Raw genomic sequence first — 21,726 nt, 5'->3', positions numbered from 1 at the left:
TCTTAAATTAAGAGTGCTCAGACCTCACAAAAGAGAGTTCTTAAGCAGCACAGTCATAAAGCTGCACCTTGGTAAAAACAAATGTATTGCAGAAATGCTGAGCGACCATCCCTAGTACTGCTTTTCTGTTCCACTTTGCTTCTGATCAGCCACACCAGGATTATCACAGACTTGAGCCTGTCAATTTTGCTGAGCTGTCAAATTGGGTGGCATTCATCTGAAGCATTCATCCAACATGAGGGAGATTCCATCCATACAGAGGCTTTCCCCTAAACAAAATGGGTCAAATTGAAAGTTGTAATTTATAGCATAACTTGTACATTAAATAATACAACTGCAGTCTACCTGTCACTTTCCATGAAAAAAAATATGCACAACTAGTATTTTGCTGAAAAATACTTAAGTAGACTTTAAATATAAAAGAGAATGGTTGCTTTAATAGAAGAATATATATATTCTTTAATAGAAGAATATTTTCATTTGAGAAAATATATTTTATCACCAATATTAACATAGATATACAAACCAGTATAGGCCCGCAGAATTCCAGAATGATTTGAAATAAATTCCAGTTAGAGAGCAAGGCCCACCTCAGACTGGTTTCCACACTATGTGTCTTGAAGATCAAGGTCTAAAAAGTTTAAACCTCAGTGGGAAATCTCCTTTAGCTACTTTCACAGCAGATGAGTCTGTCAAAGGTGAAGAACAACATCAAGAAGACCTTTTCCAGTCCACTTTATCTTTCAGTCTTGTTTTGTTTTATTAAATTTTTTAAACAGTTCATCAGGTTAGTCACCAAGCTTTACTCTCTATTATTACACTGATTTTAAAATGATACTATTTTGACTGCAGGAATAATGAGAAAAAGTCACTGGGGATCAGCTGTGGATATATTGCCACTCCTTTGCTCATGGTCTTGTGGGATGGATTAGTCGTGTTGGTTTAAAACATCCCTACAGGCTATGTCTTATTGCTTAAGGTTCAGAAATATGAATAATAATAAAACTAGACCATAAGCTATTTAGCTTGCTAGAAATTAAATTTAACAGCTTCAGCTCATGAATCCAGCTGTAAAAGTACATACAAAGCATTAAATTTACAGTAACACATGGAAATCTACAGGGTCGTATTCCAGAGGAACCAAGTATTGTGTTTGCTTTACCAGTTAATCTGGTAAGACCAGACAAAACAGATTTCTTTTTTTAATAACATTGAACTTCTTATTCCATTAATAAAATCCTTGTGTGAAGAAACTTGCTGCTGCAAAACAATATGCATTACCCTGACTTGTTTGCTCATAAAAACACTGAGTCAACTTCCTTAACCCTGTAGCTAGAAGCTGATGGACGAGGATGACTTAATGTGCCCAAGAGATCATCAGTTTTTTTATAAAAATATTCATGAATAATGCTAAAGATATTGCATCTGACTAAAAAGTTCTTGTGCGTATCCATCATAGTCACACCACTGTTTCTAATGTTAGTATTTGAGAATATATCCATATAAACAAAAATTAGCAACTATAATCTTGCCTCTCAAGAAGAAACTCTAGTTCAAAGAGAGTTTATTTTTTTAAGTAATTGCTGTTACTGATTCTACGTATGAAGAATCAAACACTGCAGGAAGAGGCAGCAGTGTAAAATCCCAGGAACAGGGAGTTTTCACAGATATTATCATAAGAGATATTTCAGCTTGTGTGGCAGAAGAAGTTTCATGTAGGAAATTTGTTAAATTATATTACTGCTCTAAAGAAGGGATAAGTGAGGAAATAGGGGTTCTATTATATAGTATAGTGGGCTTCATAAAAAGATGAGCTTTGCATCACTATTAGCAAATATATAGATGCAGATGCAAATATGCAGACACTAAGCTGGGGAGAATGTCAATTTGCTTGGAGGGTAGGAGGGCCCTGGGAGGGATCTGGACAGGCTGGATAGATGGGTCAAATGCAACAATATGAGGTTTAACAGGACCAGGTGCTGAATCCTGCACTTTGGCCACAACAACCCCCTGCAGCACTACAGGCTGGGGACAGAGTGGCTAGACAACAGGCAGAAAGGGACCTGGGGGTACTGATTGATGGCAGACTGAACATGAGCCAGTGTATGCCTAGGTGGCCAGAAAGGCCAGTGACAGAATGGCCTGTATCAAGAATAGTATGGCCAGCAGGTCTAGAGAGGAGATTCTTTCACTCTACTTGGCACTGATAAGGCCACACCTTGAATACTGTGTCCAGTTTGATCCCCCTCAATTTAGGAAGGGTGTTAAGCTGCTGGAGCATTTCCAGAGACATGCAACTAGACTGATAAAGGGTCTGAAATACAAGTTTATGAGGAGAACCTGAGGGAACTTGGGTGGTTCAGAAAAGGAGGCTCAGGGGAGAGCTTATCACCCTCCACAACTGCCTAAAAGAGGCTGTAGCCAGCTGAGATTTGCTCTCTTCTCCCAGACAACCAGTGACAGGACAAAAGATCACAGCCTTAAGCAGCACCAGGAGAGTTTTAGGCTGGCCATGAGGAAGAAGCTTTTCACAGGAAGGGTGACTGGGCATTGTAATGGGCTGCCCAGGGAGGTGTGGTGTCACCATCCCTGCAGGTGCTGAAGGAAACACTGGATGCACAGACTGGTCAATGAGGTGGGAGTTTTGGTCATAGGTTGGAACTGATGTTCTCAAAGGTCTTTTTCAACCTAATTGATTCTGTGATTCTGTGAATACTTGTTGGCGTAGTGCAAGAGTAGAGGAAAAGTGGCAACAGTATACATTTCAGATAAACCACATTTTAAATACAATAGAACAATTACAACCCTTAAAAGGCCATTTATGTTTTTACAGAATAATCCCAAATTTGTCTGCACAGACTAGAGGTTTAATGAGAATAATGGTGGTGAATTATTCATCAGGCAGTACTCATTAATTTGGCTGACTGCTGCACATTTTCCAGCAGAAAGGACACTTCAACTATTTTTGATTTTTCCATATAATTATTTTCTGGGTGGAGCTCTCATTGAATTTTCCCCTTGGACTAGAAATTTATGCCTTGGTTAGAATTTTGCTTCCAGCTTCAGACATCCCTACCTACTCCCCTGCTGGTAGAGCTGGCTTTGACCTCTCTTGCCTCTCAAATGGCTGAATGAACCCCCTTTGTACCACATCACTATTCAAATGCCATAACAATGATTTGTTCAGATATCTGTGACAAACAAAATTTTTTATTGGTTTTCTTAAAATGTTTTTTTATTAATGCATGCACTTATTCATAATTAACATGTTAACTCCTGAAATCTTGTCAGAGATAAACAGAGACCAGCAAGAGATCCTGTATCCTGTCTACCATGTTTCCCTAGCTGCTTCTGTCTGAAAGGAACTGGGCTGGCCATATTTTGTATTCTTTTGTCAATAATAGGCTTTTAAAGTTGGCATTTTTGGATTATCTTTCTCTAGCCGTATTTCCATTCTCTTTTGATAAACTGGGATAGGAAACATGCTTTATTTTATGTCTGGATACAGTCAATCTCAAAGCAAGCATGCAAGTGTGGTTATATTTTCATATGTTCATCATTAGCATCTTATACACATTACCTGAATGATCTTTTGCTGGAAATCATTGTTTTGGTAGAAATAAAATAGTCTACAGGTACAACCAAATTCCTTTAGAACTCGTATTTTCTGAATTAGCATTCTATGAACTTTCTATCCATACTACAGAAAACATATGCATCAAATGTGTAATCTCTGAAGCACAGCATCCTGCCTGTGATGGTAGCCAGCACCAGATGTTTTACATAAAGGTGCAAAATCCCCCTACAGTAGGCAGATGTTGGACTATTTCTCTATTAAGGAGGTCTCATTCTAAACCCTGATACTTAAGTGATTGTCTGAAGCCCAAAAGCATGAAGTTTTATTTTCATTCCAGAACTCCTCTTTAGTGTCTCACTAAGTTTTACTCTTTGAGAGTGTTTGTTGTGGAGCAGTGGCAGAAATTGAGTTATGTGGGCTCCAAATTTAGGTTCAGTACTGTTTCCCATGCTGGAGTAACATGCAAGAGCAAAATCTGCTCAGAGCAACTGGAATATTAAACTGCTTAGTTATTAGTCTCTGACAAACATAAAAGAGTAAAGCATAGCTAGAAAATCACATTTCTCAACATTTTAGAAATTAAAGTGATATTTACTGACACAACTGAAGACATGTTCCTGACTCCAGGCTATATTTCTGCTAAACTCCAAATTCTTGCTACAAGATGTGGACATCTCTAGCCTTTTAGAAACAGTTGGACATAATTTCGTAATAGAAATTTTTGGCAACTTAAATAGAGTGGTCACTATATCAGGCCCAGATGTAACATGGGTAAACACCACTGTGTTTACAATGGGAACACAAGGTCATTGTCTCACGAACAAATGAGATGACAACACCATGGGAAGGAGCAGGAAATGGATGTTAATGAGGCTGAAGAGCCAAAGTCTCTCGGGGACCTAATTGTGAAAGGAAGTTAAAGCTCCCCTTCCTGGCTGTCAAGGACTGGAGCAGTGCTACTGCCTCTGGAGCTGCAATGCTGTCTCTTCTGCCTGTGCTGGGTCTTCTGATAGCCCATGGTGACCTGTTCCCCTTTGCTTATGCTCCTCAAAAGACCCACTAAAAGAGAATTATAAAAACTCATACTACCTCCAGTCTCTGTTAGCGCTCTCCTCGAGCTTAGAATGGGAAATTTGATTTATAATAATTTAGGCATTACATCAAATGATGTTGCTTAACGTGGTGCAAAGCACCTCAAAAATTTTAATTGAAGTTCTGCATCAGCAGAAAAGGAACAATAAGTTTTAACAAAAAAATCCAATGCCAAACCAAAAAAAACCAAACCAAACAACAAACCAAAAAACCCCCCAAACACAACAGTTTTAAGTTCAAAAGTCTGTTTACCTGTTGACCTCATAGAAAACTATATATCTTAATGAATCTTTCAGCCCTAGGACCCATAATATGTAAAGGCTAAAGAAAAGTCAGAACTACAATATTAATGTATTACTACAGAATTTAATGAAATATTCTGTGTATTGTTTTTGATTCCTTATCACTCAAATTCCTGGCTATACAGTGATGCAGTATCAACATTTGGTTTGGCATTTTCTCTCCTAGTAAATGGAAAGTGTAGATCCAATACTCTGAAGGCTTCTCAAACTCATCCAGGAACTTAGTAGCTATTCCTCTGTGCTTGATGTTTCCTACAGGCCAAAATTCAAGTGCACATGTTGCCCTGCCTAGAAAACACCAGTTTGGCTCATCACACTGCAAGAGCAAGTCTGTAGCTAAACTGGAGCAAATGCTTCTCTGAGGGTGACGTGGACACCTAGATCCCTTCACTTACTCCAGAAAAAATGCAGCTTAGGCAGCTTAAAGCTCTCTAAAGGCTTATAAATGCTGCAATGCCTAATTTAAGTGCCTAAAGTAGGAGGTTTGACTAATGCTGTCCATGTCTATTTTTTTCCACTGCAGTCTCATGCAGATTGGATCTGTTTGTTGTGAGTTAACCCTAGTATGCAGGTCAGTCCCACACTCATTGACTTCCCCACAGTGGGATGGGAGAGAGAAAAAAAGCACGAAGCTGAGAAAATTTGCGAGTGGAGATAAAGACAGTTTAATAGGGAAAGCCAAGCTGTGCATGCAAGCAAGGCAAAATAAGGAACTGACTCAGCACTTCCCATTGGCAGGCAGGTGTTCTGCCATTCGCAGCAAAGCAAGGCTCCATCACATACAACTGTTACTTGGGAAGACAAATGCCATAACTCTGAATGTCACCCTGCTTCCTCCTTCCTCAGCTTTTATTAGTATCTTGATCATTTTGGGGTCGGCTGTCCCAGCTGTGTCCCAACTTCTTGCCCTCCCCCAGTCTACAACTGGGAGAAACAGAAAAGGCTTTGACAATGATCAGGAATAAAATAATAAAACACGGATTTCTTATCAACACTGTTTACATCACATATCCAAAAGACAGCACCATACAAGCTGTGATGAAAACAATTAACTCCATCCCAGCCCAAACGAGCACCCAGTTGTAATAGGACCACATTAACACTTCTAAAAGTCATAATCTGCAATCAAAAGGTGAGAAAATTATGAATTTTTCCAAGAAAATTCTAGCTCTTGTGTTGTCAGGCAATTGTGATTCTTAGGGACATGTTTTAGTGGTAGACTTGGCAGTGCTGAGTTAATGGCTAAACTCAATGATTATAAAAGTCTTTCAAATCTAAGCAATTTTATGATTCTCTGATAATTCTCTGAGCTGACACATAGACCTTAAAACTCCCAGATGTAGTATGTGAAACAAATCTCATCCTGGTATACAAACATCTGCTTAGGAGGTGAATTGTTTTTAAATTGGGGAAGGAAATAATAAAGTGGATACTGTAAATGGCATTCTTGTTGCAAAAAAGAACACTGCTCTGTTTCACAGAATATTGCTTCAGCAACACTGTGAGTCCTAAACATAACAAAAATTAGATGTATTCTGCTTCACAATATGCATTAGCATTTTAATTTAAAGGTATTGTAATTTTTTTCTGCCCAGATGAAATTTACAGACAAATTTTTGTTAGAAATGCCATGGATTTGAGAATGTGCTTTTTGTTGCAAATGCAGCATGAAGTAGTGCACATCAATTTTTATGTGACTAAATCTTGTATTAATGATGAAGATAGCAAAACAAGCTGTAAAATCCTGACTTTTGCCAAGCTTTGTTACTTTATGGTGCTGCTGCTACCATTCTGCTAAAAAGGAAATCTCTGAATGTCAATACCATTCCAGTAATTCCTATGTCAGTCTTTCCTCCAGAGTTACAGTGTTCATTTGCCTGGTTCAGTCTTTACTATTGAAGCCAAAAACCACAATTCTTTGTCCTACTTATGCATACTACTGAAGAGGATTTTAAACCATAGGACTTAGCTGAAAACTTCATTCTGACTCTGAAGTTAAATACAAACAGAAATGAAGAAAAAAAAGTGATGCACACATCCACTTGATGATCACAGATTACTTTGCCTTATGGCACATGTGATATTTGTTTTTATCCTACATTACATACTATTCCAATTTATTTTTCATTATTTAGTGGTATTTTGTCCAGAAGTTTTTGTTGAATTAATAATTTAAAAACTGTTTTCAGTTACTTTGGATATACATCTTAATTACATATTGTTTAGGCAAAATGATATGAAGTAAACTGAAAAACATGAAACTGCCATATCAAACATGAGCAAACTACCTTGGCAAATATATCCTTTATGTGCAAACACTTTGCTTTACCTCTTAAACAATAACTTTTTTACTGTTTAGTTGCCAAATTAAGCAAGTTTATACTGCACCAGAAAAGTTCTCCATGGTTTGGGGTTTTTTTTGTTCTAAGTTGATTAATGTTGGTGACAGAAATAATAGAAAAATTCTAGTGCCAGACTGGTGACAATATTAGAATTCAAACTGTTGCTAGTGCTCTGGAACAATTTAATGACAGAGACATAGCAATTTGGGACATACTACAAGTAATTTTAAAAGTAAAGTTATATGGCAAATGCCTCAAAACACTTACTCCTGGTATGACCACAAAATCTGTTTGGCATGTTAACTTAGTAATTAGAAGAATAACATGAAAAAGAACATGTAAATTTAGCTTTTGTGTTCATAGCATCTACATACATTTGTGCTTTATTAAGTAATGCCTAATTAATTTTCACTTGTTAGACAAGTTTGAAACAAAGAAATTGCATGTGGTTTGTAGAAGATAGTTAATTTGACACTAAAACATATATTTAAAATAAATCAGAATAATTGCTCATAAGAGAACAGAAAAGGTTTTTGTCTCTTTTTTCCTGATTGGAAAGCACTACAAACAGAATGCAGTGAAGGTGCAATTTTCTGGTGGTTATTTTGTCCTGTTTTGATTAAACTCTGATAAATGCTCTCTATTTGAGAAGCAATGGATATAGCATGTCCCAGCTGCTCCAGCATTTCTTTATTCAATAAATATTTCCTGAGATTAATTTATAGTTTCTTTTTCTCCTACGTGATGTAAAAGGGTCACTTTTTTGAAAAACAAACTGCCTTCCCTGACAATCAGTACAATTTTGTTGTCTCTTAATAACTTAAAGAGAGTAAAGAAATCAGAGGCTACTGCATATTGCACCTTATAATCCCTGTAAGAAATCACAGCAGTATTTATCAGCAGAGAAGACGAGGTGGAGATGGACATACTAAGTACATTGATGTGAAAAAAAGAGATGGAAACAAAGTCTGTATAACAGAAGGCAAAACACTTGCTCTGAAAAGGAAATATTTTCTTAAATATCATAATAGCACCTTGAAAATCCATTCAGGAATTGGCTCATGGTTTCTCCTGGTACTGTTGAGTGGTAGGTCAGGTCACTGAGACAAAGAAATTACAGTCTAAATGATGGAGTCAGACAAGGGATACATTTTATTCAGCAGCATTTCTGTCAGTTATGGACATACCTCAAATGGAAAATGTTATCCATAAATAAGCACTTTCTGCTACAATTCTCTGCTGTCCTTCATATGCCTCATAACAATTTTATGCAGTGCTGGTACTTTGGAGACCACCCAAAGAACCAAAGGGCTGCTGAGCACCATTCTTGCCAGTGTAAAAGTCAGCTCCCTTTACAAATGCAAAATAACACAGCTTATGACATGTCCCCTTTTTAATGACTCTGTGTAGAGGTGTTTAACTATGAAGACAGGTCTAAACTCACAGAATTTCCTTTTTTTCGTATTTGATGCTGCAAAATACAGTGAGAATAAAGTTAAAATGTGTCCCTTTTTGTGTTTGCTTGTTTTACATTGTAATCTAGTTGTCATAAACCCTGCCATCTGACCAAATTAGTGAAAAAATAGAAAAGAACAGGCTCCAACATCTGGCAAGACACTAACTTGGACTTTTTTCTTGATTGTGTCTGTTTCAAATGCCAGGTGTCCATCACCTGGGATATAATTTTACTTTGGCAAGTAAATCTATTACTAACTCTCTGAAGAATGCTGTGTCTGAATGATGCTGCAACTAATGGAATACTGATTTACTGCCACAACTGTAAAGAATATTTTTTAACATTGTGTTACACTTCCCATCAATTTAGATCAACCAGACCAACCATATGTGAGAAGTTATCTACATTTTTCTCCAATAAAACTGAAATGATGAAAGCTTTGCTTTCCCTGAGGTATGATCCAGTATTGGTAGCCCCATTGTTTTTTTTTTTAGCCCTCATCTTTGTTAGGGCTGGAGCACATTATTCCTGCAATGCTTGCCAGAATTCTATGGCTTACTTGTTGTTTGAGACTCACCATATGTGTCTTTGATCCCTGCCTAGTAGGCACTTTGGCTGCTTGCCAGTTTGGCACTTATGATTATCATCAGTATGAATAGCTCCCTTGCTTCTGATTCTGTCCTTCTTGCTGTCATCAAATCACTCTTTAAACAACTTTCTTATTTTCTTTTAGATGCTTATAAATGATCAACCTATTTTTACTATGGCTTTCCTGGCCAAGGTTTTGTGTCACTCTGCAGGAAATTCAGCAGCTTTATGTTTCCACTCCTAATGATCTGACTGCCAACTACCTGTGTAACTGCATGGGAACAATAAGGAGTACAGAAACACCTCCTGTGATAGTGTTGGGATCTACTCTGCATATTACACAAATAGGCCTGTTCTCCCCATCTGGTTGGCTTGGTGGCATGCTTTCTAGGAAGATTATTTATTTTACTGAAAAGCATTCCTTTTAATAAACGTTTTAAAACCTTTGACCAGAACACAGTGTGAGCCAATGACAATGATAAATTCAGAGGAGTATCAGAATGATAAACAGTTTTAAGAGACAGATGGAAAGCCAAAAGCCAGTTGTGAGCAATTTCTACTCACTACCCTGATACAGCACTAAACACATGAGCCCTTCCATGTGTTCTAGTAAACTGAAGTTGTTCCAAAATGCCATTGTTGAACAAAAGATATGCAGAATCAAAGAACAGCAAAGAGCACATAAAAGTCCAGACCCTGAGAGGCGCACGTGCTGTTAGAGAAAGATCTGCCAGAAGTGTCCATTATTCCTTACATGATCCTGCAAACCTTTGTATTAGTAAATATACTGGTACTATCACAGGACAAGGTATCTGCCTTAATGTTAACTCATGAAGTGGGGTGGAATAAGTTTTGTAGCCCCTGCAAACAAAAAAAGATCATCAAGATGATTGTGTGTGCCTAAAACACAATCCTCTTGGAGCTTCTTTCACTCTGTGCTGTCCGACGTGACTCATGTTCAGCAATAACAATCCATTTTAGCTCTAAAGGTTTTAACACACAGGGCCTTTTGCAACAGAAAAATTATCGCACCCTTCTCCCAAGAAACATGTATGTTTCAGATGAATGTGTTTTATTTACAACTGCTTGCATTTAGGACCAGTTGAAAAACTCAGTGCAGAATTGGCAAGGGTGAAAAATGAATTCTGCTTACAGGAGAGTGAGAGGTAGAACAGAAAAGAAACAATGAGAAACTGTTGCATGAGAACTCAATTTAGGATTACTTCAAAATGCATCTGTTACATTTTCCTTCTCTGCCCAACAAAACCAGGATTTCAGATAAAGATAACCCTTTTCAGCATATGTGGAGGCACTCTGGGTCTTGACTCTCAGTCAAACCTGAGTCCAGGTTTGTGACAGTAAACATTGACACTGGATATAGACTGGAAGAGCCCACTGAAATTTTAAGCCCTGCAAAAACAAAACAGTATCAGACATAAAAACAATACAATTAGAAGGGATTTAATGTGGAGGAAATAGCAGTTTGCTATATAAAATACCTTCAGAGCATTACAATGCAGCTAATTTCCAAGGTATTTGTAAGAAAGATGATTAAAGCCATATGAAATTTGAGTTTTGAACTGGAGTAACTCAAAAGAGGCAAGGTAGAAGAGATATGCTTTATTCACAGACATACTCTTAATTTTCTTGCAATTGCAGTTTTTATCTTTATTTCCATCTGGCTATATTTTAGTAGAAAAAGGCAGAAAATATACTAACTGCACCAAATAGTAGCCAGTAAAAAAATAACTTCCTGGCACTTTTCAGTGGTCAGATTTGAAACTGCAGATATGACCACCAGTAATATTTGCAAATTTTAAATTACATTGTACTTCAAATATCTTACTTCTGAAAAGTCATGATTATCCTTGAAAAACAAAATCTTCCCAATGAATCCAGTTTTGGTTTACAATGTGGAAATACAATTTTTTAGATGCACAGCACAACGAGGATGAAATGCAAAACTGCAAAAAGATGGGGCTTTGAGAGAATCATGTCTAGCTGTGAACAACTGAAACAAAGCCTTGGTGGTAAACCTGATGATCTTTTGCAGAAAATGATCAATGAAAAGGTTAATAAATTTAACAAAATATCCCTTATACCCCAGAAGAGGAATGATCCAGAAGCAAGTTTTGCTTGAGAAGAGTATGGGAATTTGGCTGACACAATGAATGTAAGGGAGAAACATAATAAAACTTGCTGCTGCGGGGAGAGCTGTTGAAACCCGAACAGTATTCCATTTGCTATGCATTAAGTTTTTTGCTGCCTAGCTGGAAAGCAGCAATGCCAGTGTGCGCACCAAGCCTGTTGTCACCTGGGCGCCCGAGCGAGCACGACCTGTTTCATCTTGCATCGTTTGCACTGCCCCGGGATGCCGAGCAGGACACGTCAGCTCGGTCTGGAAGCAGCCCTGACGCTTCCCCTTGCTCCTCTCTTCCCCCTGCTGCTCAAGCCTTGCCAGGCCCGGCTGGGCCCGGTGTCCTGCGGGAGTGCGGGGCAGGACACCCGCAGCATGGCTGTCCCATCATGCTCTGCCCTCAGCGGATTGCCCCCACGCTCACCCCGCCACTGCAGGCTGCTGAGTGCGGGCCGAGCCCGCAGCGAGCGCAGATTGCCCCGAGCCGCGGCTCCTCCGCCGGGAGAGCGAGAGGAGGCGAGAGGGGCAGAGGCCGAGCGGGAGCAGGAGCCCGGGGCCGGCGGGCGTGAGGCGAGAGGGGTAGAGGCCGAGCCGGAGCAGGAGCCCGGGGCCGGCGGGCGTGAGGCGAGAGGGGCAGAGGCCGAGCGGGAGCAGGAGCCCGGGGCCGGCGGGCGTGAGGCGCGGCCGCCGCAGCCGCGCGGGAGGGGACGCGGCGGCGCTCGCTCCGCCAATCGCGGCGCTGCTGGCGCTCGGGCCGGGCGGCTGCGCCCTCCGTGCGGCGGCTGCCGGCCGAGCCATGGGCACGGTGCCGTCCGCGCTGAAGCACTGCCTCAGCTACCAGCACCTCCTCAAGGAGCAGCTCTGGATCGCGGAGCCGCCCGCGGCCGCGCACCCCGCGCAGGTACCGCCCGGCGCGGGTCGGGGGATGGGACGGGGCCGGCCCTGCGGGGCGCGGCCGCCACCAGAGGGAGGACGGGGCGCCGGAGCCCCCCGCCCCTCAGGCACGTCCCCCGCGCCGCTCCGCTGCTGCCCCTGCCCGTGCCGCCGGCAGCGCCCGGATCTCTCCCCTCTCCTCTCCTCTTTGCCCTGTCCTGTCCCGCCCGGAGCAGCGGGGGAGCGCGATGCCCTCACCCAGCGCCCCGCACCGCTGGGCTGTGCCCGGTCAGTGATGGAGCACACGGGCGGTGTTACACCGTGTTCCAGCACCGCGAACGCAGGTGGGCGGCGGTGAGCCGGTGGCGAACACACGCAGCAGTGGTGCTCGCCACGCGTGACCATATCAGTGAAAATCATAAAACCACAGGGTGACACGCATTCGGGCGGGCCCTGCCCTTGCTCCACGCAGCTTGTGTGGCTCCCACGAGCGCGGCGGGCGCGGTTGGTCCGGGAGGAGTCGCCGCAGCCGCGGGGTGCGGGGCAGGCCGGGGCTGCCCCGAGGGTGAGTGAGGGGGGCTGCTCGCCCTCCTGGCTGTGAGCTCTCAGCTCTGAGCAGGTGGGCACCGTGGCTGCCGGAGTGTAGGTTAAGAGGTGCCCGGGCAGGCTGCCAAGTGAGTGTCCTAAACATGGATTTGTAGGGGAAGAAGTGAAGGAAAGTTGCCAGCTCTGAACAGTCACTCAGTCCAACTCCAGTCCAGTAATCAGTCAGTGCTTCAAACCTTTACAAACATAAACCGAGCCTAGAACAAAATCGTTTAAACTATTTTAAAATATATTTTTTACTTGCTTTTTTAAGAGTGCCTCTTGTTTGTTGCATCTTCGTTTTCCAATTGGCGGTGGGATTATCTCCCATTTTTCTCCGCTCTTTGGAAGTGACATTTAATTACAAGGTAGTAGTGTGACTTCAGAGGTGGAGAGATGATGAAGAATGTTCTGAGTGGGATGAAAACTGGCAGCATTTTAGTTTTGTTTCACATGGTCTGAGCCTCATATCTCAAAAGTTGCTTATATGGCATACCCAAAGCAACATTGCTGTGTATAGGTGAGCCCCATACAGCTTTTGGCTATCGTATTTCCTTGGGAATAGTGTCTATCCAGCATTAAATATTGGGGAAATAATCAGATAATTTTTTTTTTCCTTTGTGGAATTTTTTTTATGGTAAAGAAATAAAATAGAATTAATGGATTTATATGCATTAAGCTTGAAGCAAAGCATTATAATTCTGCTCATTATAATTCTGTTCATGTGCTCTTGCTACATTTTGCTGCATCATTTCCTTTCAGAAGATCTGAAATATTTTAAAAGTTTTCTTCAAAATACCTTGATAAGCCATTTGATTTGAAAAGGCTTTTGCAACAGAACGCATTTCCAGTTATAAACAATCATTAACATCTCAGAAAATAGTAATTTAAATAAAAAGGCCTACTTTGTTGTAATGGATCATTTTACTTAATTTTTCAAGTGCTCTTCTTGCATTTTCCTCACCATTTTTATTCTTCTAAGGATACAGAGAGATGTCGTCACCAGTGAACAGCAAACATGAGAATCAACAGCAAACATCTTCCCTGTGCACACTGATGTGGGTGTGAGCTGCACAGTGCACTAATTAAATCCAGAGCTGGTCATTGTTCATGTTTTAACATTTGCTTCTGCATTACCTTGCTGTGATTTTACATGAATCTGTTAAAATTTCCATTTTTCTCTCATGGATTCTTAAAAAACCCACAAAGGTTTTCCTTGTGTAGGAGTGCATTCCATACCAGTCCTGTTCAAGAGAAAAATGTTTCTTGTTACATGATCTAGAAACTATACTGGCTCAAGTAATGGCTGTAAAAAGGTTTGTTGGTCTTTTTTTTTTTTTTTAATTTTTTATGACCAGTGTATGCAAGATAGTTAAGGCAGCACCACTGTAATGATATTTATGAGGGTACACTAAGAAATAAAATAGGAAAGGGAGTTTAGGTGCAAGAATAGTTTCCCAGAAATAATGCTTTCATGGCTGATAAAGAGTTTATTTACTTGCTGAAATATTTTCAGGAGTTCCTCAGGATTTTTCTTTAACCACTAAGTAAAATATAAATGCTGCTGCCAGGGCTCTTGTAAAAATCAAATCATTTTATTTTGTCTAAAAACCCCAAATATATAAAAATTTGGTTTTATACTGTACTGACTAATTTCTAGTCCTGTCCAGGTTTAACCCCTTGAAGCTCTACTGAAGGTGAAATAATGGGATATCTTAGTGGGATGTCTTTGTCTTTGTTTTCTTGAGATAAGTTAGGTCTTGCACCCCTGGAATGGTTTGGAAAAGGGGGATGAAATGTAAAATGACTTTGATACCTAGTCTTAAGACCTGGAGGATGTAGTCCATATAATAAATACTAAGTAGAAATTTAAAAGCAAATGATCCATTGGTAGAATTCCTTAAAAGCTTTGTAATCACAATCATGAGGATATGATTATATGATGTGGTTTCCATAGTAGTGAAAATTATTTGGTTTTTAAGAACTTGTAAAGATTATATAGTAAGAAATAGTGGACTAGATACTGAAATGTTTTAAAATAGAGAAAATTCCATGTCCAGTTTTCTAAATTCCATTGCATGGCTTATAATAATACTTTGTTAAGGTCAGCTTTAGCATGAGTATTTGTCTGCTTCTTTCAACTGGGGAATCCTACACTGCACGAGGCTAGTGGTTAAGCATAGCTAAATTATAAGCATCTTTTTTTTTTAAACACTTGTGTTCATGTCCTACTAGCTAGGTGTACTAAGGAGTATAGTAAAAGGAGAATACATTAGGAGTCATATGGTTGGTGAGGGCTACCTACACTTACAACAAATATAGCAAAAATAAGACAAAAATAAGACTCTGGTCTCTTACTCTGTTGGACATAACTGTGGCTTTAGAAAGTGTAATGTCTAAATAATGTTAATGTGTGCTATGTTATGTTTTAGGTATCTGTCACTGACTTAGGCTGTCATATGGAATGCAATATCCAGAATCATTAAGTTGTACAGGATATTACCATTGGAAAGTTCTGTAGCTGGAGAGGAACAGAAATGCTAGGTGCTAAATACATAAACTAATAAGCAAAAACTTATGTCCTCCAATTTAGACAGCTGACTTCTGTTTCAGAGCCTTGATTGCAATGATTTATGTGCTACGTGCCTAAATATCCAAACTGAAAATACCCAGACTTAGATTCCCTCATCTCCTCACTGCATGATGCTCTTGGATCAAGAGATGCACACAAGTGTCTTACTTTTGCAGTTTTAATTTGCTAGTTTAGATTTTGTAACAGATTGTCATGTTTTAAACATATGCTAGAAACCTCTCAAATTTATTGTTAAAGCAACTCGAAAATAACAACAGAACTCACAGTCCATATGACAATTACATGTGCTTTACTCACTTATGTTTGATTCTTGATTTAAATTACAGCATAAAAAATGAAGCATATGGTATTATGCAGCCTGGGAGGAGACAGCAGTTCTGTTTTATTTGAGTCTTTTAGGTACACCTCAGAGCAACTGATGTCAGACATACTCTATTTCATGTTCTTTTTATCCCCATGTAATTATATATTCCAGGAATAAATTAACGTTTGCTGTCTCTCATTAAAGAATTATTTAACCTATTTTCATTTTTAAATTAAATTTATCTAGTTAATAAGTACTATAAAAATTGCTGACAACAGTATTACAAATTTATTAATTTGCTATGGCAATTACCATATATCATTGTTTACACCCCCCCCCTTTTTTAGTCTGATGAAAATTGCATATAGGTGGAGAAAAAAACAAGGTAGTTTTCCTGGACTTTATGTTGCAGTTTTTATTTCTTAACTCTCAAAAGATGGCATTATTTAAAGATAATTAATGAAATTTTATGGAGAAAATATGTTAATTTCAATGGGCAAAGATAGTTTTTCTCTCTTTCTTTTGCTCACTATTTTTAACCTCATTCTGTTTTCATCCTGACCTTGTGTTGTCTTTCATAGAACCAAAGACCAAATAATTGATCACTAAGAGACTACAAAATTCCAGGTTTCCAGTCCTACATTATTCCAGCCCTTCTGTATTCTTCTACATGCAGAAGCCTTGTCAATACAGAACTCATTAAATGGATTATTTTCTCAGTGACTACATTAAAAGAATATCCCAAGAATGGGATATTTTTTTTTTCTTTGTTGCAGATTCCATGGAACATTTATTTTCTTAGTGTTTGCAAGATGTAAAGCATACAACATTATTATAAAAATAGAATAAATAGAAGAATAAAGTAGAAGATATTATAATTTAATTTTAGATTAGAGCAATCTGTTCAGTTTATATCAGCATGCTCTTTTTTTTTCTTGTTGAATTTGGAAATGTCAAATGGCATATGATACATGTTGACACTGAAGGCAGTAAATAAAACCCCCTCCCACTGAATTTAACTGGAGCAGGCAGAGTGCAATGCTGAGCTCTTTGTAAAATGTTCTTTGAAGTCAAGAGGAGTTTCCCCTTCAGAATATCCAGTCACTAGACTCATGCCAACTTTTTCAGTCAGCTATTTTATATACTGCAGAGTAAGATCTCAAGAGCAACCAAAAAGGCTGAGTGTTTGGTTTGTTAGGGGTGCCAAACAGGATGTTAGAAGTTAAGCTGATAAAGTGTAAGTTTTACCTAAGTGGAGTCTCTGACTTTCAGTTCTTTTGTACAATGGCCTGTAAATACTGGATGGGTAACAGAAGCTTTTTAGTTGATAAGAGATCTATGCTATATTGGGATTATTAAGTGAATTTAAAACTATAATAAAGTTGGAAATATTGTAAAGGATTTGCTCTGCAAATTTGGGAACTAAAAAATGTGCAGGAAGTTTTTACTCAAAACCTCTATCTGCATTTTGTAAGATCCCATTTTTGACTTTTCTGACCTCCATCTCCTCCAAAGCCTAAATGTGGGCATAGTGATGTTCATTTCCTTTCATGCCAGCTCAAGGAGGAGGATTGATTTAAGGCACCTCACATGTCAAATAATAATTCTAAAATTCATGCACCTTGAGATCATTCTTCTTGTTTAGGCTGAGAGTGAAGATAAGTGAATTGCTGAAGATCAGTCAGATCCCAATTTAATTCCTACTGAAATAAATGAGAATTTCTTTTAATAAGGATCATATTTATGATTTGAGAACTAAGCTTCTCACCTTAGAAGCTTACTGTACCAGCTGGTCAGACATAGAAGTTTTCAAAAAGCAAAACAATTTACTGCTTCTAATTAGTGAAATTTTCTGGTTTTTAATTTTCTGATATGGTGACTAATAAATAGTATTAACTGTTGTCTCTGTAGTGGCTTTAAGGTTGGTTTATTTTTCTCACATAGAAGGAATGCTGAGTACCTAGAATGCTTAAGGGTGGAATGCTGGGTATCTAGGATGTTTTCCCTGCATTTTTATAATAGGACTATTTTTTGGTGTTTCTGAGGAAAAAGATAGTTTCAACTCTTGCATCACCTGGTTTGAAAGATGCACATGTTTATGGAAGCATATGTTTGAATTTCAGTTTATACATGAATAGCATGCAGTATGAGACTGGTTCAGTGTAGGTACAGTCCAGAGATAAAGCTGAGTTCTTATCATCTTTACTTCTTTCACTATATAGATATTTGAGGTGTTTAAACAAGGTGGTGACTGCCTGAAATTTTAGGAACTGAATGCCATTGAGAATTCTTAATGTGTCAAGTATGAAAGAAGTTATGTTTAAAAAAACTGTGGGAGACATCAGAAAAATAGTTGTTTAGTACTTCAAGCTGTGTTGAATTTTATTGTTTAACTCTCTTGTTCATTTAACAAAGGTATAATATTTTCTGGAGCATCCTTTTTTTCTCCCAAGTGTATTTTTAAAAAGATAGATGAAGTATGAAAGAGGCAATGTTGTGTGTTATTGTGAACTAGCTGGGCAAAATGTGCCATCTTAAAAGTTTGCCAGTGCACATGGTAGTGCAGATGTGGACCTTACATACAGTGCCATGAAGTTCTATGCACTCAGTAAGGATCATCAATTAATTGAACCTCAGAAAATGCTGCAACAGAATAATTTTAAGAATGGAAATAAAAATCAGGTAGAAATTTGTGGGAAAAGGTTCTCTCTATCTAATCCATTCATCTTCTGTCACTTAGGAAAACTCATCAGGGTATTGAAATTCTGAGAGAAATTGCTTTATTGGTTGATCTGAAATTTTTGAGATGAAGGCATGATCAAAATCAGACTTCCATGCTGTGCTAAATACCCATAAAACAAATTCAGCATTTTTGCTTTTCAGAAAAAGGAAAATATTACTGCTGTGTTAATGTATACTTATATAGCCCTTTTGGGGTAGAAATGTCAAAATGGTGCACATGCTTTAAAATTAAGCAATGCAGTAGAGATGAAGGATTTTTTCTATTTCCTAGTATGTTGATGGGGACATGACATACAATGAATAATAAGGATTTTATTACGTAAGATATTGTTAATCAGACAATTATTTTATTATCTGGTCTTTTAATCAATCACTTCAGAGGAACCAGAAAACTGCTAAATGCATGGTTTACATTTCAGAAAAGTATTTCCAGGGACAGTTTTAAGGGTTGCCTTTCAAATTACAGTTACTACAGTTAAAAGCTCATAGCAGTTTTTCCTAACTTTTAGAATTTAACCTAATTGGATTAGGTATCATGTCAATGGTGAAGATTTTGATTAGCATTTGGGACAAAGTTCTAATATTGCAGAAGATGGAAAAGATGCTGCAGATAATAAGAAGGAAATTATATTTACTGTTGGAATGTTGTTATAACCACTATTATTTTTAGATAATTCCCTTGTTAAATAGAGATTTATTTTACAGTTTGGTGTAAATGAATGGAAGTTACTCCAGTTGTGGCATTGCATTTGAATTTATTTGGATTAAATACTCTTATGAGAGTCATTCTCAGCAGCTCTTGTGACAAAAACACAGATTTATTATAATCAAAAACTGCTAAAAGGTGCATTGGTGAAAAAACTGTGCTGGGTAGACATTTATTCTTTGTTTGAGTGGGTTTTTTTGTCCACAGATGTTAGCTGTTTTGTATGGGAATAAAGGTGTTAGTTTATGAGTTTCTTGGAAAAAGAAGTTTAAAGGCTTTGAATAGATGAGATGTGTGGACTGAAGCGCCAGAGGACATTGCCGGAATGTTAGGTGAAACCCATGGGGAAATAATTCAACAGCAGCATCTGGAAAGGAACTGTATGTGGCTTTAGGGCTTACTTTTAATGCAAGTAGTTAAGATGAGATTAAATATAGGTGTTATTATGTGAGAAAGGGAGGAACAAGGTAAGTGATGAAGGTATATCATGTGGAACACTGGGATTAGGGAAAAGATTTAGCAGAATCTGCAGCTGATCACAGCTGAATTTTTAAAACCCTGGAAACATAATTTGAATTGAAGTATGTACTAGCTTCATAGAAAGTAAAGCAGCATACATGAATATTTTATTGGGGAAAGAGAAGACAGAGTATAGGCCAGTTCATTGGCCTTGGCAGGTCACTTGCCAGAATGGGATGAATGAAGATGATGGAATGTTAAACTACTAAGCCAGTTGCCTGTTGGCTATGCAGAGAGGAGTCAACTGATGATCGAGAGTTTTCTCTTGTCTCCCTGCTGTTTTTTGAAATTCATGATTTGATTTAATTTTCTAAGTGCTCTTGTCTGATGCCATGTGAGATGCCCTAAGGTAGCTGAGATGGCTTACAGGGTTGGCAGGTATGGAATAGGATCTACAGGAGACTCATGCTCTCTGGCACAGTGGCTAGAGGGCAAGTCAGATGCATCCCAAATGCACAAGGGTGCTTGTAATTAGCCATCTGATTTGTGCCCCTGGTGTTTGCTGCATTGTTGGATATGCTTTTGGCCATGCTGACAGTGCTGAGAAGTGCCTTCATTCAGTTGGCCATTCTTCATTCATGACCCCATTTAACATGCCCTATGCTATCCTCCTTTATCTCCAGCTTCCAAAAAGCCACAGGACCTGTGTCCTGCATGCTGTGTTCAGGGAACCTTAAGACATTTTATGTGAGTATATACATTGACTGTACAGGGACACCTAGTGTAGATACTTAAGTGCAGTTGTTTTAAAGTCCAGTTGAGTCCTATCATTAAGAGTATTTCAGGACATTCTGAGCTTAATGAGTGGTCTGGCTGCATGGCCATTTAGGCCATAATCAGCATTATCTATTGTCAGTGGTTGGAAAAATCCCTCAGTTAATTTTATGTGTCACAGGAAAATAAAAGTACAGCTAATAGTAGTACTATTAGATATATTTTTCTTTTATTTGTCCTTAGTTAACACTGGTCTCATTACCAGTTTTTTAACTGCATAATTTCTTTCTCATGAAAACTTTATTATCCAGAATATGGAGGCTTAAAAAAAAAAAAGCAGCTTCCTAGATGTGCAGTCTAGAAGTGAAAGCAATAAAAATTTGGGAAATAACATGATTCAGTTTGCCATGACAACCCTTAATCTTCTCAAACAGTCCAAAGTGATATATTCCCAATTTGGTTTTATCTTTATCATAGTTCCTCCAGTACCAGTATATTTTCTTCTACCTGTTTTCAGGTCTCCATGATTTAAATGCCCTAAAATTACTGCTACATTGCTATTTACTGTAATAAATGAGAAATTTAATCAGTTCAGAAGATGCTGTGACATATCATTATTACATGAGTATTTTTAATAAGCTTATGAAAAGTGATAATTTATTGTAAATGTTTATTTAAAATATAATACCTTATATCTATGTAATTTTAAAATTTCGTATAAGGAAAATTTTTAATGCCTTTCATTATTTTCAGCTAAATAGGAAGGAAATTTTATTCTTTAAATATGCTCACATTTGACTAATTTCATTGTGAAAATGGACAGTTTTTATAACATCAAGAATGACGTAGTGTTCAAGTTATAATTTCCTTACCATTATTGGGAAATTATTATGTTAATACTTTACAGATGTTATTTTTCTAAAGAGCTTTATAAATTTCAAATTCTCCTGAAGGATGAGTTGCCAACAGTGATGAAATAAATAACCATTAAAATACTGTCATTTTAACCAATGTCTTTTGGAAAGAGAGCTATGGAAAACATGGTGGGCCACCTGTATTGAAATTAATGATTTACTCAATCTTTTAGGCCCAGCCTTTGGACATAGAAGAAGATTTCGATTGCAGTAGTAATGGAGAACAGTTGATTTACTTTCAGCTTTTAATTTTGATTTTTAAAGATCAATGCATAACTCACT

General features: G+C 38.4%; 1 protein-coding gene across 3 annotated transcripts in view; it reads left to right on the top strand.

The window, feature by feature from the left end:
• The first annotated feature begins 12,207 nt into the window (after positions 1 to 12,207).
• The window catches only part of HMGCLL1 (3-hydroxy-3-methylglutaryl-CoA lyase like 1), a 69,603-nt gene continuing 60,084 nt past the window's right edge, over positions 12,208 to 21,726 (top strand). For all 3 annotated transcript variants that reach the window (XM_079297745.1, XM_079297744.1, XM_079297743.1), the window contains exon 1: positions 12,208 to 12,395. In XM_079297745.1, coding sequence (XP_079153871.1) covers positions 12,291 to 12,395 — 105 coding nt within the window. In that variant the 5' untranslated portion in view covers positions 12,208 to 12,290. The remainder of the gene's footprint in view (positions 12,396 to 21,726) is intronic.

Source organism: Erithacus rubecula, assembly GCF_903797595.1.
Source record: "Erithacus rubecula genome assembly, chromosome: 2".
NCBI classification, from domain to species: domain Eukaryota; kingdom Metazoa; phylum Chordata; class Aves; order Passeriformes; family Muscicapidae; genus Erithacus; species Erithacus rubecula.
Note: the sequence above shows the minus strand (reverse complement) of the source record. Positions and strands in the feature narration are given on the sequence as shown.